This window comes from Dendropsophus ebraccatus, chromosome 6, assembly GCF_027789765.1.
Source record: "Dendropsophus ebraccatus isolate aDenEbr1 chromosome 6, aDenEbr1.pat, whole genome shotgun sequence".
Classification (NCBI taxonomy): domain Eukaryota; kingdom Metazoa; phylum Chordata; class Amphibia; order Anura; family Hylidae; genus Dendropsophus; species Dendropsophus ebraccatus.
Window position 1 is genome coordinate 124,516,605 of NC_091459.1, and position 18,530 is coordinate 124,535,134.

Here is an 18,530-nt window from a genome sequence, read left to right on the forward strand (position 1 = left end):
AATTTTTGTTTAATAAATTATTTTCTTTATTGTTTTTCCTTACCTCTCTTAGTACACTAACAACAGTTAACACTTGCCTACGTATGCCTTAAAGTGGCTATTCAGTATTATAAAAACATAGCTTTTTTTTTTTTTTTGCATAAACAGCGCCACTCTTGTTTTTAGTTTGCGTGTGGTATTGCAACTCAGTTTTATTAATGTGAATGGGGTCAAGCTGCAATACCACAGACAACCTACGATAGAAGAAAGTAATTATTATTTCAAAACCCCTTTGACAACAAGGAACCAGGTCAGATAGCCTTAGTGCCCTGTACTGGATCATTGGCTCTCTGCCTATATAAGGTATGATCCCTGGTGGGGGAGCCCCAGAAGGGTTCCCTGTGATGCAACGTGGAGTCTCCACTGCTTAGGGACAGGGGTTACTATATATATTTATTTTTCAACCGTAATAGGTTCCTTCTATTACATCTTGAACCTGATGAGTCCATTATCATAGAGTATAGGCCAAGGACCCTTCCCAGGATTAATCCCACATCTATACATTTATATGTTAAACCCCATTTACTGGATTTATGCAGATCTCCCGGTTGGATTCCTTGCTATGCACTTACGTATTGGAAATGCACTTTAAAGCTATTAAGCCAATATACATAGATGTCACACAAAACCTGTTCCTACACATTTCTGAGATAAGGCGGTGACTCAGAGCGGATACATTATATACATATCATTGCATTCCTGCTGCGGGTCACCTAGACACCGAGAGCGGCTACTCAACTACAGGGTGAAGCTTCTCACAGCTGCTTCTCAAAGGGGCTATGTAGTTTTTTTTTAAAAAAAACTATTAGTAAATTTGGAGTTGGACTAGAGGAGTAGTGTCAACAAAATGGGAATCCAATAGCACTTTATGGAGAATTCCAGTAATGGCCTCACGATCAGATGCACGCTGGTTGGCCTACAATCCTTAGTGTAGGGGCTGTAAACTTGAAACAAAAGGGGAAGTCCTACAGCATGTGTAGAGAACAGTCAGTGGTTTATTCGCATAGTAGGGTACACAGGAGCAACATTTCGACCTGTAGGTTTTTGTCATTCTTGACATAGACCTATGGGTCGAAACATTGCTTCTTTAAGCTAGCGGCCACAGGAAAAACTGACATGTCAGTTTTGTGTGGCCGCTATTCATTGAATAGCAGCCGCACAAAACTGTCAGTTCACACAATGGAAAGTGCAACTCCGGCCGAACTTCCAATTGTGTGTTATAATAAATTGGGATGCGGGCGAACACGGATGCACCCGCATCCCAATTTCACTCCGGGCGGTAAAATGATCTTCACTGACACCGGCCATTCTGTGAATATCAATGAATAGCGGTCGCACAGAACTGACACGTCAGTTTATCCTGCAGCGCTGGGGATCCCGGCCGGAGTTTGTACTACATGTATACACTCCGTCCATGATTCCATTGACTGTAGTGAGACATAAATTTTCAATTAATCACAGCTGTTGTTGCAAATCAGCAACAACAGCCGTGACTAATAGAGAATTTATGATGTGTGAACATAGCCTTAACATAGAAACATAGAAGATTGTTTTCAGAAAAAGACCAGTGGTTCCATCTAGTCTGCCCTGTTAGTATTTCCCTTCTTATTATCTTAGGATAGATATATGTGTATATACCAGGCAGGATTACATTCAGTTATTGTAGATTTACCAACCACATCTGCTGGAAGTTTGTTCCAAACATCTACTACTCTTTCAGTAAAGTAATATTTTCTCATGTTGCTTTTGATCTTTCCGCAACTAATCTCTCACTGTGTCCTCTTGTTCTTGTGTTCAGTTTCTTCCCTCTTGAACCTTATTTAGCCCTTTAACATATATAAAGGTTTCCATCACGTCCCCCCTTTCCTCCAGATTATACTGATCCTTAAGTTTATCCTGATATGGTTTATGCCTCACACCCTCCGCCATTTTTGTAGCCCGTCTTTGCACTACTACTTCTACTTCATCAATATCCTTCTGTAGGTGAGGTCTCCAGAACTGGACACAGTATTCCAGATGTGATGTCACCAGAGCTCTATACAGTGGGATTATAATTTCTGATAGAATGATCACTATCATTGTGCTTTCATTACAGATTCATGGAAACCATGACACTGAACCTGAAACATTCATAGAGAGAAGTTTGTCGAGAAGAAAACGTGCAGCCGGTAATGTACATTGTTATTATGGAGTATATATATATATATATATATATATATATATATATATATACCGTGTATATATATATATATATATATATATATATATATATATATATATATACTCTGCTATGTGTTAACAGTGTCATCCACTTGAGGTTGTCTGATTCCCCAAACCTATGTCATACAGTCACTACATGTAGAAGTAAATTACAAATCTATATAACTTTCTAAAACCAGTTTATTTGAAAAAAAAAAAGATTTTTGCCGGAGTACCCCTTTAACTCACAGATAGTGTTAAGCCGACCAAACTGTTTGGGTTTGTCAACATTCTCTGAACCTGAACGTTCAATTTACGATTCCCGATGGCTGCAGAAGTTGGATTCCGCCCTAGAGCTGCCAGGAAAACGTGGATACTTTCTACGGCTGTATCCATGTTTTCCTGGTAGCCCTAGGGTGGAATCCAACTTCTGCAGCAATCGGGAATCAAATGGTGAACGTTTGGGTTTGAAGGACATTGAGAAACCCAAACAGTTTTACAGGTCGGCTCAACACTACTCACAGAGCATTGTCTAGACTGGATACAATTGTATTAATTCTCAGCTGAGAGCAGGACTGGGTATATACAATGTATCAGTCGGGTCTACACTGGATACAACTATATCCCCTTCTCTGGGAGTAGGACTAGGTATATACAATGTATCAGTCTGGGTGTACACTGGATATAGCTATATCCTCTTCTCTGGGAGTAGGACAAGGTATATACAATGTATCAGTCTGGGTGTACACTGGATATAGCTATATCCCCTTCTCTGGGAGTAGGACTAGGTATATACAATGTATCAGTCTGGGGTCTACACTGGATACAAGTATACCCACTTCTCTGAGAGCAGGACTGGGTATATACAATGTATCAGTCTGGGGTCACTGGGGTGTACACTGATACACCTATATCCACTTCTCTGAGAGCAGGACTGGGTATATACAATGTATCAGTCTGGGGTCACTGGGGTGTACACTGATACACCTATATCCACTTCTCTGAGAGCAGGACTGGGTATATACAATGTATCAGTCTGGGGTCACTGGGGTGTACACTGATACACCTATATCCACTTCTCTGAGAGCAGGACTGGGTATATACAATGTATCAGTCTGGGGTCACTGGGGTGTACACTGATACACCTATATCCACTTCTCTGAGAGCAGGACTGGGTATATACAATGTATCAGTCTGGGGTCACTGGGGTGTACACTGATACACCTATATCCACTTCTCTGAGAGCAGGACTGGGTATATACAATGTATCAGTCTGGGGTCACTGGGGTGTACACTGATACAGCTATATCCACTTCTCTGAGAGCAGGACTGGGTATATACAATGTATCAGTCTGGGGTCACTGGGGTGTACACTGATACACCTATATCCACTTCTCTGAGAGCAGGACTGGGTATATACAATGTATCAGTCTGGGATCTACAGTGGATACAGCTATATCTACTTATCTGAGAGCAGGACTGGGTCTATAAAATGTATCAGTCTAGGGTGTACTCTGCATACAGCTATATCCACTTCTCTGAGAGCAGGACTGGGTATATACAATGTATCAGTCTGGGATCACTGGGGTGTACACTGATACAGCTATATCCCCTTCTCTGGGAGCAGGACTGGGTATATACAGCGTATCAGTCTGGGGTGTACACTGTCATGCCTCCCAAGTGTCCCTCTTTTGGAGGGACAGTCCCTACATTTGATTAGTGGGGGCTGCTGAACTTGGATAAAGCTCTAAGGTTGTCTGGAAAACATGGATACAGCCAATGACTATATCCATATTTTCCACATAGCCTTAGGGCTTTATCCAACTTCAGCAGCCACCGCTAATCAAATGCCGAACGTTCGGGTTCGGATGGACTCGAGCATACTCCAGGTTCGCTCATCTCTAGTTGGGAGGTATGCACTGATACAACTACAGTATATCCCCTTCTCTGGAAGCAGGACTGGGCACTTTAAAGAAGCAGTTCACTTTTTTTTTTTCTCTCCCCCCCAGGTAGCCGCTGTCATGTATACTTACATAAGATGATCGGTGTCCCGTTCCCGTCGGTCAGTTCCGTCCCGCGGTGCCGTTCACATCGGGCGCGCGCTCACTTCCGCCGGCTGCTGCAAGTCCTCTTCTCTGCCCAGTGATTATACGCCGGAAGTCACTCGCTTCCATGCATTCTCTATGGAAGCGCGTGACTTCCGGCGTTCAAATGACAAGGGAGAGAAAAGGAGTCACAGCGCCGGCGGAAGTGAGCGCGCGCCCGATGTGAACGGCACCGCGGGACGGAACTGACCGACGGGAACGGGACACCGATCATCTTATGTAAGTATACATGACAGCGGCTACCCGGGGGGGCAAAAAAAAAAAAAGTGAACTGCTTCTTTAAGTGCAGTTCTCATTTGCAGACAGTGAATATAATGACAATGGATCAGGACTGAAGCACACAGCATAGTACAAAGCGTTGGAACCTTTTATTTCTAATGTGATTAAGCTTTCATGTAACCTGTGTAACACTGATTTATCAGATCTGATCCCATATAATGGATCTAGCCAGCAGACATGTGGTTCATAGGTCGCAGCAGGGATACTATCTTATTTGTATAGGACAAAAAAAACTACAAAGGCCACTCAGACAAGTATAAACAGAGGAAAACCAATAAATGGTCGGACACAGAAAGCAAATATTAGCTGAGGAGATGACATGCTACACTGTATAAATACCGATATGGAGCACTTTACAGTCAGGACCCGCAGCGGGGGGGGCAGGAGATGAGGCAGGCACTGATGGAGTGCTGGGACACAGGGGAGCCGGAATTTACTACAAATTAACCCCAAAGTAAGAAAATAGAAACCGATTACAATAATGGTGCGTTCACACCTACAGGATCTGCAGCTGATTTTCTGCAACAGATTTCATTTAAATAACTGAACACAGCATCAAATCTGCTGCAGATCTGCTGCAGATCCTGTAGGTGTGAACGCACCCTTAAAGAACAATTTTTAGTATCTGACTCCTAATCAGTAAAAGAAAATTTAGGTGATGCATTCCCTTTAGCCCCTAGACGACCTATGCCATAAGGGTAGGGCATGGACACCTGTGACCAGATGACTCATGCTGTACCTGTATGCCAGTATTTGCTTTGCTCGCAGCCTATCATTGACCCCTCAAACACCATCATACATGTTATAGTAGATTGAAAGGCGCCATTACAAAGTACTCTTGTTCCTGAAAAAAAAGAAGCCCTTACATGGCCCTGTAGATAGAGGGGGGGGGGGGGGGGGGTGAAAATTGGTGCCTGGTCATCAAGAGGTTAATAGGGCTGTAGTACTGTATGTAACACGTCCATGTGCAGAGCTGTTTCCGGAAGAAGCCATGTTTTTTTGTTTTTTTTTTAAATCTTGGCTTAGTGACTGCCATACTGGGACATGAGTGACCTGGATATAGGTGATGTCTGGTGCATGTGTTCCATGGATACTAATGTGCCTGCTGTACATTAGTGCATGTTATAGTTTGTATGTTTATGGCTGCATGTTTGTGGTTGCTGTGATTCCTTACACACTGTAAATTCTATTAAAATATTTGTACATAGCAATAACATACTATAAGCTGCGGTTTACTGCTCCTAACAATTTATAGGAACTGTGGGGGAGATTTATCAAACATGGAGTAAAGTGAGACTGGCTCAGTTGTCCCTAGCAACCAATCAGATTCCACCTTTCATTCCTCACAGGCTCTTTGGAAAATGAAAGGTGGAATCTGATTGGTTGCTAGGGGCAACTGAGCCAGTTTCACTTTACAACAGTTTGATAAATCTCTCCCTGTATGTAGATGTAAAGGGCATATTACACAGCCTGATGTACCGGGGAAAACGAATGCCAATCTGTCAGGTCAGCCCTCGCTTCCCCCTCACTCCCTGCTCGCTGCAGGTGGGGAGCAGCGGGAGGGGACGGACGAACGATGCTCAGATGGTTTCAGCTGCCCATTGAAATCAACTGCGGTCTGTCGTTGCACATATCACAGACTTCTGTCCCTACCCCCCATCCCTACTCATCTTCCCTACCCATCCCCCAAAATCTCACGTCTGCTTTGGCAATGCTAACATGTTATTTTAGACCTGCCAATAAAGCTGATTTGATTTGTTAGATAGGAGATGATTGATTGATTGATTGATTGATTGATTGATAGATAGAGAGATAGAGAGATAGATAGATAATAGATAGATGATAGATGGGAGATAGATAGATAGATAGATAGATAGATAGATAGATAGATAGATAGATAGGAGATAGATAGATAGATAGATAGATAGATAGATAGGAGATTGATAGATAGATAGATAGATAGATAGATAGATAGATAGATAGGAGATAGATAGATAGATAGATAGATAGATAGATAGGAGATAGATAGATAGAAGATAGATGGATAGATAGATGGCCATCTATTTTCAGCCGCTAATACAATCACACCATTCATTGTATCGGAATGTCTCTATTACCACAGATACTTGGAGCTTTGTCTTCAAAACACAACTTCCTCATCTGAACAAACACTGAACCCACACATGTTGTCCTGGCATTTCCTTGCCAATCCTGCCAGGGTAGTTCTACCAACCAAAACCAAGAATGATATTAAAAAGATTGCAGACTGACAAAGATGTCATTCACCAAGATGTATGAGACACCTCTGCCAACCTCCACCACAATACATGTGATAGATGACAGGCAAGAAGGAGGAGAATGATCTGGTCACATAATGCATGAGGAATATGGAGCGCCCCCTATAACAGCAGTCTGGCTGTGTAGTATAGAACGCCCCCTATAACAGCAGTCTGGCTGTGTAGTATAGAGTGCCCCCTATAACAGCAGTCTGGCTGTGTAGTATAGAGCGCCCCCTATAACAGCAGTCTTGCTGTGTAGTATACAGCGCCCCCTATAACAGCAGTCTTGCTGTGTAGTATAGAGCGCCCCCTATAACAGCAGTCTGGCTGTGTAGTATACAGCGCCCCCTATAACAGCAGTCTTGCTGTGTAGTATACAGCGCCCCCTATGACAGCAGTCTGGTTGTGTAGTATAGAGCGCCCCCTATAACAGCAGTCTGGCTGTGTAGTATACAGCGCCCCCTATAACAGCAGTCTGGTTGTGTAGTATAGAGCGCCCCCTATACCAGCAGTCTGGCTGTGTAGTATAGAGAGCCCCCTATAAGAGCAGTCTGGCTGTGTAGTATAGAGCGCCCCCTATAACAGCAGTCTGGCTGTGTAGTATAGAGCGCCCCCTATAACAGCAGTCTGGCTGTGTAGTATAGAGCACCCCCTATAACAGCAGTCTGGCTGTGTAGTATAGAGCGCCCCCTATAACAGCAGTCTGGCTGTGTAGTATAGAGCGCCCCCTATAACAGCAGTCTGGTTGTGTAGTATAGAGCCCCCTATAACAGCAGTCTGGCTGTGTAGTATAGAGCGCCCCCTATAACAGCAGTCTGCCTGTGTAGTACAGAGCACCCCCTATAACAGCAGTCTGGTTGTGTAGTCTAGATCCCCCTATGACAGCAGTCTGGCTGTGTAGTATAGAGCACCCCCTATAACAGCAGTCTGGCTGTGTAGTATAGAGCGCCCCCTATAACAGCAGTCTGGTTGTGTAGTCTAGATCCCCCTATGACAGCAGTCTGGCTGTGTAGTATAGAACGCCCCCTATAAGAGCAGTCTGGCTGTGTAGTATAGAGCTCCCCCTATACCAGCAGTCTGGCTGTGTAGTATACAGCGCCCCCTATAAGAGCAGTCTGGCTGTGTAGTATAGAGCTCCCCCTATACCAGCAGTCTGGTTGTGTAGTATAGAGCGCCCCCTATAACAGCAGTCTGGCTGTGCAGTATAGAGCGCCCCCTATAAGAGCAGTCTGGCTGTGTAGTATAGAGCGTCCCCTATACCAGCAGTCTGGTTGTATAGTATAGAGCGCCCCCTATAACAGCAGTCTGGCTGTGTAGTATACAGCGCCCCCTATAACAGCAGTCTGGCTGTGTAGTATAGAGCGCCCCCTATAACAGCAGTCTGGTTGTGTAGTATAGAGTGCCCCCTATAACATCACTCTGGCTGTGTAGTATAGAGCGTCCCCTATAAAAGCAGTCTGGTTGTGTAGTATAGAGAGCCCCCTATAACAGCAGTCTGGTTGTGCATACCTCCCAACTTTTGCAAAGAGCAAAGAGGGACATGTGCGCCGCGGTCCCCATAGCCACGCCCCATAGCGACCCTCCATAGCCACGCCCCCATAGCAACCCTCAATAGCCACGCCCCCATAGCAACCCTCCATAGCCACGCCCCTACAGTCACCACATGCTGCTGACTGAATAGTGCCCTATACAGTATCCAATCCCGCCAAAAATGCCCTATATAGTATCCAATCCCCCATTGTAGTGCCCCACATAGTATCCAATGCCCCATATAGTGCCCCACATAGAATCCAATCCCCCACATAGTGCCCCACATAGTATCCAATGCCCCCATATAGAGCCCCACATAGTAGCCAATGCCCCCATATAGTGCCCCACATAGTAGCCAATGCCCCCATATAGTGCCCCACATAGTAGCCAATCCCCATATAGTACCCCACATAGTAGCCAATCCCCCCATATAGTGCCCACATAGTAGCCAATCCCCATATAGTGCCCCACATAGTAGCCAATCCCCCATATAGTGCCCCACATAGTAGCCAATCCCCATATAGTGCCCCACATAGTAGCCAGTGCCCGCATATAGTTCCCCACATATTATCCAATGCCCCCATATAGTGCCCCACATAGTAGCCAATGCCCCCATATAGTGCCCCACATAGTAGCCAATCCCCCATATATGCCCACATAGTAGCCAATCCCCCCTTATAGTGCCCCACATAGTAGCCAATCCCCCCATATATGCCCCACATAGTATCCAATCCCCCATATAGTAGCCAATCCCCATATAGTGCCCCACATAGTAGCCAATCCCTCCATATATTCCCCACATAGTAGCCAAACCCCCATAGAGTGCCCACATAGTAGCCAATGCCCCCATATATGCCCCATATAGTAGCCAATCCCCCATATAGTGTCCACATAGTTGCCAATCCCCCATATATGCCCCACATAGTAGCCAATCCTCCATATATGCCCCACATAGTAGCCAATGCCCCCATATAGTGCCCCACATATTATCCAATGCCCCCATATAGTGCCCCACATAGTAGCCAATGCTCCCCTTATAGTGCCCCACATAGTAGTCAATCCCCTCATATATGCCCCACATAGTATCCAATCCCCCATATAGTGTCCAATGCCCCCATATAGTGCCCCACATAGTAGCCAATCCCCCATATAGTCTGGTTGTGTAGTATACAGTGCTCCCTATAACATCACTCTGGCTGTGTAGTATAGAGCGCCCCGTATAACAGCAGTCTGGCTGCGTAGTAGAGAGCGCCCCCTATAACAGCAGTCTGGCAGTGTAGTATAGAGCGCCCCCTATAACAGCAGTCTGGCTGTGTAGTATAGAGCGCCCCGTATAACAGCAGTCTGGCTGTGTAGTATACAGCGCCCCCTATAACAGCAGTCTGGCTGTGTAGTATAGAGCGCCCCCTATAACAGCAGTCTGGCTGTGTAGTATACAGCGCCCCCTATAACAGCAGTCTGGTTGTGTAGTATAAAGCGCCCCCTATAACAGCAGTCTGGCTGTGTAGTATACAGCGCCCCCTATAACAGCAGTCTGGTTGTGTAGTATAGAGTGCCCCCTATAACATCACTCTGGCTGTGTAGTATAGAGCGCCCCCTATACCAGCAGTCTGGCTGTGTAGTATAGAGCGCCCCCTATAACAGCAGTATGGCTGTGTAGTATAGAGCGCCCCCTATAACAGCAATCTGGCTGTGTAGTATAGAGCGCCCCCTATAACAGCAGTCTCTGGCTGTGTAGTATAGAGCGCCCCCTATAACAGCAGTCTGGCTGTGTAGTATAGAGCGCCCCCTATAACAGCAGTCTGGCTGTGTAGTATAGAGCGCCCCCTATAACAACAGTCTGCCTGTGTAGTATAGAGCGCCCCCTATAACAGCAGGATGGAGTTCTGGAGACACATGAGGATGTCGGTGCTGCTTCCGCCTGGTCTCGGTGAGGGGTCATGTAGCGGTGGATACTCCTCTCCTGCCCCCATGTCTGCTTCTCCTCTATGTACATGGTCAAATGAGCAATAATAGGGATCAGCGCTGTGAACTCAGTGAATGCTGCTCAGAATCTTATTTTCTGTAAATCATGCAGAAAGCCGTATTCTTGAGGTGTTATTTACAGCAGCGCTGGTGTCAGACGGTTACGTTACAGACACGTTCACACAATGGCGCTACAGATCGTATCTGCCTCTTGTTTGTACAACAAATATCTCCTGACCTTCAAGACAGCCAGGGCCGTGTTCCTCTCCAGATCAACTAAAGTCCAATGTTACATACTGACAGTATAAGACCTTCCAGCAAACAGCTCCTCATATCTCAGCTTCCTGTGAGTGTAAAATTTGTGTGAAATATACTCAAAATTTACATTTTAGACAATGGATTTGCAGTTTGGAAACCCACATGCAAGAGAAGGCATCAGACCTGATGCAGATGTGGGGCAAAATTTCAGCTGAAGGGGGGCTTTCTCTTAATAGAAAGGCTAGAGAAGAACTGATTCGACTTCTTTCCTCTCAGCAAAGAGGCTAGATTCGAGCTGACTCTACTACCTTTCTCTTAATAGAGAGGTTAGACATTCTTCCTCTCAGAGGAGAGACTAGACTAGAACTAACTCTACCACCTTCCTCTTAATAGAGAGACTAAGACTAGAGCTCAGTCTACATTCTACCTCTTGGTGGAGAGGCTAGACTAATACTGAGTCTACTTCATTCCTCTTAAGGGTCTGTTCACACGTACAGACTCACTGCGTAAAACTTGCACAGAACTCGCATCAAACTTGCATGAAAGTAGCTGCGTTTTTGTGGTGTTGAACTTGCCTGTGAAAATCATGTAAAAATCAAAACTTGCATGTAAAAATCGCACCAAACACGCAGCGAGAATACACATACATTGACTTGATAGCAATCAGTATCGCTGTGGATTTATGTGCGAGAAACTCGCAGCGATAAATACGCAGCAAGTCTGTATGTGTGAACAGACCCTAATAGAGAGGCTACACCAGAACTGACTTTACTTACTTTCAATAGAGAGCATAGACTAGAACTGACTCTACTACCTTCCTCTCAATAGAGAGGCTAGACTAGAACTGACTCTACTACCTTCCTCTCAATAGAGAGGCTGGACTAAAACTGAGTCTACATTCTTCTTCTCGGTGGAGAGGCTAGACTAATATTGAGTCTACTTTAGGGTAGCTTCACACGGGCGGGCTCGCAGCGAGATTCTCGCTGCGAGCCCGGCAGGTCCTGTCAGTTCCCATAAACTACATACTTGCTGCGGACCGCAGCGAGTATGTAATTGTACCGCGCTTAACCCCTTCTACTCCCGCCGGCTCCCCCGCTTTAAGCAGCATACATTACCTGTCCTTGCTGCACGGGTCCGGCGTCCTGCTCTCCCGCCCGGCCAATCAGTGGCTGCGGCTGGGCAACACACTAATTGGCCGGACGGGAGAGCAGGACGCCGGACCCGTGCAGCAAGGACAGGTAATGTATGCTGCTTACAGCGGGGAAGCCGGCGGGAGTAGAAGGAGTTAAGCGCGGAACAATTACATACTCGCTGCGGTCCGCAGCAAGTATGTAGTTTATGGGAACTGCCAGGACCTGCCGGGCTCGCAGCGAGAATCTCGCTGCGAGCCCGCCCGTGTGAAGCTACCCTTATTCTTCTTAATAGAGAGGCTAGACCAGAACTGACTCCTTTTCCTTCCTTTCAATGGAGAGGCTAGACTCTGTGAAGAGGCTAGACATGAAATTAGTCTAACTCTTTCCTTTTTATAGAGAGGCCAAACTAGAACTGGCTCTATTTCCTTCCTCTTAATAGGTAGGTTAGAGTAGAAGTGACTCTACTTGCTTCTTCTTAATACAGAGGCTAGATTAGAACTAATTCCTTCCTCTCAGTAGAGAAGCTGGACTTTTTTCCGTCAAAAAGCTTTCTAAATATGTATTTGGTACCCCTTCTGCTCCCAGCTATTCCTGGTACAATGCAGTTTTAATGATATGAACAGTATAAAATACACAAACACTATAAAATAATATAAATATAATAAGCACAGGTGAAACGAGGCCCTGGCAAGGTAACATCCAACCACTCCCAATTGGTCAATGCAGTATTGCCTGCAACCCACAGGCCTCAGCTGACCCCCAGCACCCACCATAAGACCGCTGTCTCCATGTGTGATATTCAGAAGTCGGGAAAAGCTGAGTGACAACCTCAAAGGATGCTATACTGGGAGTCGCTTCTTACTATAGAGCTCCATGCCGTAATGTGTTATTATAATCTCATGATAACAATGATGATGTGCCAGTGTATATACCATGTTGCTAACAACAGTTTGACCCCCTGGCATCAGAGAAGGGCATAACTCTCACGCAACCCCCCACATCGTCCTCAGCTCCTCAGGCTGAAGTGAACGAAAACACCAATGAATCTCCGGCTGACATGAGAACATTTTACACGTTACTTCACCAAGATTTTATATTCTAAACATTGGGAAGAATTTCCTGCAGTGGGTTTCTTGTGCCAATAGTTATATAGTGCCGGTGTCTAGCAGACACTTCTATACCTGACACCATTGACAAAACATCTGCTTGCTGTTAGTGAATGGAAACATTCTTATTTACATCCAGAGTCTGATTCCAGTCTAGACAATCCTCTGTGAGATCAACACCTCAGCATCCCTGTCCTGGTAATCTGTTACAATGTACCGAGCAAGTGTGGATTGTCTACACCAGGGGGCCCCAGCCTGAGGCTCTCCAGCTCTTGCAAAACTACAACTCCCATCATGCACTGACAGCCTGTGTGAATGTATAATTAAACTGACAATTGGGTGTTACCATCCCCATAGCCAATCATTACTTTTTAACTATACCCGAACAATCCTGCAAATCGTGCTACAAAAGGGGCAGGGTTTACAACCCCCACCCAACAGTGGGCATTTTGAGATAGTCTTGGAGATGGTGTTTAAAGGGATACTCTGGAGAAAAAAAAATGTTTTCTAATCAACTGGTGTCAGAACGTTATATAGATTTGTAAATGACTTGTATTTAAAAATCTTCCAAAACTTATCAGCTGCTGTATGTCCTGCAGGAAGAGGTGTATTTTTTCCAGTCTGACACAGTGCTCTCCGCTGCCACCTCTGTCTATGTCAGGAACTGTCCAGAGCAGTAGAGGTTTTCTATGGGGATTTGCTACTGCTCTGGACAGAAGTGGCAGCAAAGTGTTAGACTGGAAAGAATACGTCACTTCCTGCAGGACATACAGCAGCTGATAAGTACTGCAATACTTGATTTTTAAATACAAGTAATTTACAAAACTGTATTACTTTTTGACACCAGTTGATTTGAAAACATTTTTTTTCTCCAGATTACCCCTTTAAGTACTTTAATTATTAAAATGTTGCAGACTATGAAATGATAACCCAGTTTCTAATTTATTTACACATTTCCAGGAGGAATAGTACAACATTTTGCACTATTGTGACTCATTCAGTCTTTTGCAGTGCAATGTAGTGTTATGAGGATACTGATGCGTTGTTGGTGTGGGTTGGCCTCTCCGGGCGGCTGATAACAGGGCCGATAACAGATCACAGAGCTGGTACATCCTCGCCCTGGTAATCCTACCACATAAATAGTGAGAGATGAGACCAATTGGGCAGATAGCGGAGTGATGGATGGTGTTCTCACGCTCCCCTCGCCTGCCTATGGTTACCTAGCACCCTGACAACTCTAGGCATAATATTGGCCAGTGATGGCTAACCTTGACACTCCAGCTGTTGCAAAACTACAACTCCCATCATGCCTGGGCAGCCAAATCCATATCTTTGGTTGTTCAGGCATGATGGGAATTGTAGTTTTCCAACAGCTGGAGTGTCAAGGTTAGCCATCACTGATATAGGCTGTTGAGAAACTACAACTGCCAGCAGGTCTTCAACCTGTGGCACTCCAGCCATTGTGAAACTACAACTCCCAGCATGCCCAACATCGTAGTTAGTTTCACATCAGAGCCACATGAACATTTCTATCTGGATACATGGGCACGACTTTCACAACAAATCTGGCATGTGTGAATTGATACTGACTGGACGATACAGACGTGCCGAGGGAAAACTGCCCATAGCAAGCAATTACAGCGTCCATAGCAACCAATCATATCGCTGCTTTCATTTTTAAAGAGCAGAATATGAAATGAAAGCTGAGCTATGTTTGGTTGCTATGGGCATCAGGCCTCATTTATCACAGGGAAACGCTGTGGTCCATAGCAACCAATCAGAGCTCAGCTTTCACTTTCTAAACTGCTCTGCTATGGTTGCTATGGGCAATAAATGATAAATGAGGCCTAATTGTTGAAGAAAAGCCACAAAGGTGGCAAATCCACGAGATCGGGTGGTTTGTTACATGGAAATCTGCAGATTAGACGTTAAAAAAACCACAAAGCTAATGGCTGTGTAAGCATGCCCCAATTCAGGGACATAGGAAAGCTGAGTGGTGGCTGCTGTGAAAAATATGAGGTCACCCAGCTTTCCTGAGCACCATATAGTTATATACTGGTACATATAACCATTATCTGTATCAATGCCTCTATTCAGGACCATAGGAAAGCTGAGTAATGGCTGCTGTGAAGGATATGAGGTCACCCAGCTTTCCTGAGTTCCATATAGTTATATACTGGTACATATAACCATTGATTGTATCATTGCATGCATTCAGGACCATAGGAAAGCTGAGTGGTGGCTGCTGTGAAGGATATGAGGTCTCCCAGCTTTCCTGAGTTTCATATAGTTATATACTGGTACATATAACCATTGATTGTATCATTGCATGCATTCAGGACCATAGGAAAGCTGAGTGGTGGCTGCTGTGAAGGATATGAGGTCTCCCAGCTTTCCTGAGTTCCATATAGTTATATACTGGTACCTATAACCATTGATTGTATCATTGCATGCATTCAGGACCATAGGAAAGCTGAGTGATGGCTGCTGTGAAGGATATGAGGTCTCCTAGCTTTTCTGATCACTATATAGTGGTACATAATAACCACTATCTGCATCATTGCATGCATTCAGGACCATAGGAAGGATGAGTGATGACATCTGTGGACGATATGATGTCACCCAGCTTTCCAACACCATGTAGTTATATACTGGTACATAGTAACTATTATCTGTATCCCTGCCTCTATTCAGGAACATGGGAAAGCTGAATGATGACTGCTGTAAAGGGTATGACATCACCCTGCTTTCCTGAACACTATATAGCTATAGTATATATAACGACAGTCATCACTCAACTTTCCCGAACTCCTAAATGCATGCAGTGATACTAAACAAGGTCATTTGGTATAGTTATATAGCTATCTGGTGGTCAGGAAAGCTGGGTGAGATCACATTCTTCATAACTGCCGTCACCCAGCTTTCCTGTGTTTCCTTACCTTATATCATTGCATACATTGAGTGCTGACTGTTGTGGGATATGATATCACCCATCTTTCCTGCGGACATTAAAAATGGAGAGACCCTTAGACAAAAAGTAGACTTTCTTAGATCTTCAAAGGGGACCTCCAGCAATTGTTTTTCTTTTAAATCAACTGGTGTCAGAAAGTTAAACAAATTTGTAATTTACCGCTATTAAAAAATCTTCAGTGTTCCAGTACTTATCAGCTGATGTATGTCCTGCAGGAAGTGGTGTATTCTCTCCAATCTGACACAGTGCTCTCTGCTGCCACCTCTGTGCATGTCAGGATCTGTCCAGAGCAGTAGCAAATCCCCATAGCAAACCTCTCCTGCTCAGGACAGTTCCTAACATGAACAGAGGTGGCAGCTGAGAGCATTGTGTCAGACTGGAAAGAATACTATATACAGTGAGGAAAAAAAGTATTTAGTCAGTCGCCAATAGTGCAAGTTCCACCACTTAAAAAGATGAGAGAGGCGTCTATAATTGACACCATATGTAGAGCTCAACTATGGAAGACAAAATGAGAAAACAAATCCAGAAAATCACATTGTCTGATTTTGTAAGAATTTATTTGCAAATTATGGTGGAAAATAAGTATTTGGTCAGTAACAAAATTTTATCTCAATACTTTGTTCTATCCTTTGTTGGCAATGACAGAGGGCAAACATTTTCTGTAAGTTTTCACAAGGTTGGCACACACTGTTGTTGGTATGTTGGCCCATTCCTCCATGCAGATCTCCTCTAGAGCAGTGATGTTTTGGGGCTGTCGCTTGGCAACACAGACTTTCAACTCCCTACAAAGGTTTTCTATAGGGTTGAGATCTGGAGACTGGCTAGGCCACTCCTTCGTTATTGTCATGTTGAAAACCTAGCCACGTTTAATCTTCAATGCCCTTGCTGATGGAAGAAGGTTTGCACTCAAAATCTCACGATACATGGCCCCATTCATTCTTTCATGTACCCGGATCAGTCGTCCTGGCCCCTTTGCAGAGAAACAGCCCCAAAGCATGATGTTTCCACCCCCATGCTTTACAGTAGGTATGGTGTTTGATGGATGCAACTTAGTATTCTTTTTCCTCCAAACATGACAAGTTGTGTTTCTACCAAACAGTTCCACTTTGGTTTCATCAGACCATAGGACATTCTCCCAATACTCTTCTGGATCATCCAAATGCTCTCTAGCAAACTTCAAACGGGCCCAGACATGTACTGGCTTAAGCAGTGGGACACGTCTGGCACTGCAGGATCTGAGTCCCTGGCGGCGTAGTGTGTTACTGATGGTAGGCTTTGTTACATTGGTCCCAGCTCTTTGCAGTTCATTCACTAGGTCCCCCCGTGTGGTTCTTGGATTTTTACTCAGTGTTCTTGTGATCATTTTGACCCCATGGGGTGAGATTTTGCGTGGAGCCCCAGATCGAGGGAGATTATCAGTGGTCTTGTATGTCTTCCATTTTCTAATTATTGCTCCCACAGTTGATTTCTTCACTCCAAGCTGGTTGCCTATTGCAGATTCAGTCTTCCCAGCCTGGTGCAGGGCCACAATTTTGTTTCTGGTGTCCTTTGACAGCTCTTTGGTCTTCACCATAGTGGAGTTTGGAGTCTGACTGTTTGAGGGTGTGCACAGGTGTCTTTTTATACTGATAACATGTTTAAACAGGTGCCATTACTACAGGTAATGAGTGGAGGACAGAGGAGACTCTTAAAGAAGAAGTTACAGGTCTGTGAGAGCCAGAAATCTTGATTGTTTGTAGATGACCAAATACTTATTTTCCAGCATAATTTGCAAATAAAGTCTTACAAAATCAGACAATGTGATTTACGGGATTTGTTTTCTTATTTTGTCTCTCATAGTTAAGGTCTACCTATGATGTAAATTACAGATGCCTCTTATCTTTTTAAGTGGGAGAACTTGCACTATTGGTGACTGACTAAATACTTTTTTTCCCCACTGTAATAGTTTATTTTGTGCATCAGTGCTGAATGGAAAAAATAATGCAATAGGTTTAACTGTTGTCCTATGCCAAACCACAGACAAACATATAATGATATCACTATGAGCTGTGCCATTATATCTTTGACTGCAGACAGCGCCCCCTTTGGTGATTGCGTGTAATAGCTAATAGGTGTATAAGCTCTAGTGCTGTATACATCATATGTGATGTCATACTGTTAACTTTTGCTCTTTCCATATGATGCAGGCCCTTCGGAGTATACCATGGATATCGAGATCACCTTTCCTGATCCTTCATTTGTAGACCAGATCAGACAGTTTGTGGCAATGAACCTATCATTTCCCATCCAGGTTGTCCCAAATGATACTGAAATCACAAGTATCAACATAACCTCAGGTAAAGTCCTTTTATGTGCATCCTACTATTATAGGAATACCCCTTTAAGAAGTGTCCAGATTTTTATATGTTGTCAGAGACAGAAGTGTTATCAAAAGTTGGAACAACTTTTCCTGATCATTATGTAAAAAGTTTGCAAAACCAGTGAAATACTAAAGCAACAGTGCCACCTACAGGTCATATTATGGTATGACACTCTGCAGATAAATCATTTATCTTGTGTACATACTAAATGCCTGAAAATTCACAGAACCACCTGAAATATTTTATATCCCTTCCTCAACCCCCTGAACACACTTTATTACTGTTTGTACCCACAGACTTTTA

General features: G+C 44.3%; 1 protein-coding gene across 9 annotated transcripts in view; it reads left to right on the forward strand.

Annotated features, from left to right (window-relative positions):
- The window catches only part of LOC138796001 (adhesion G protein-coupled receptor F5-like), a 154,077-nt gene that overhangs the window by 112,771 nt on the left and 22,776 nt on the right, over positions 1 to 18,530 (forward strand). For 4 of the 9 annotated variants that reach the window (XM_069975838.1, XM_069975835.1, XM_069975834.1 and 1 more), the window contains 2 exons: positions 2,135 to 2,207; positions 18,054 to 18,203. In XM_069975838.1, coding sequence (XP_069831939.1) covers positions 2,135 to 2,207; positions 18,054 to 18,203 — 223 coding nt within the window. Of the gene's footprint in view, positions 1 to 2,134; positions 2,208 to 14,312; positions 14,462 to 14,541; positions 14,850 to 14,892; positions 14,952 to 15,256; positions 15,315 to 18,053; positions 18,204 to 18,530 lie in introns of those variants that run through there. The other 5 variants (XM_069975840.1, XM_069975839.1, XM_069975841.1 and 2 more) reach the window with 5 other exon arrangements.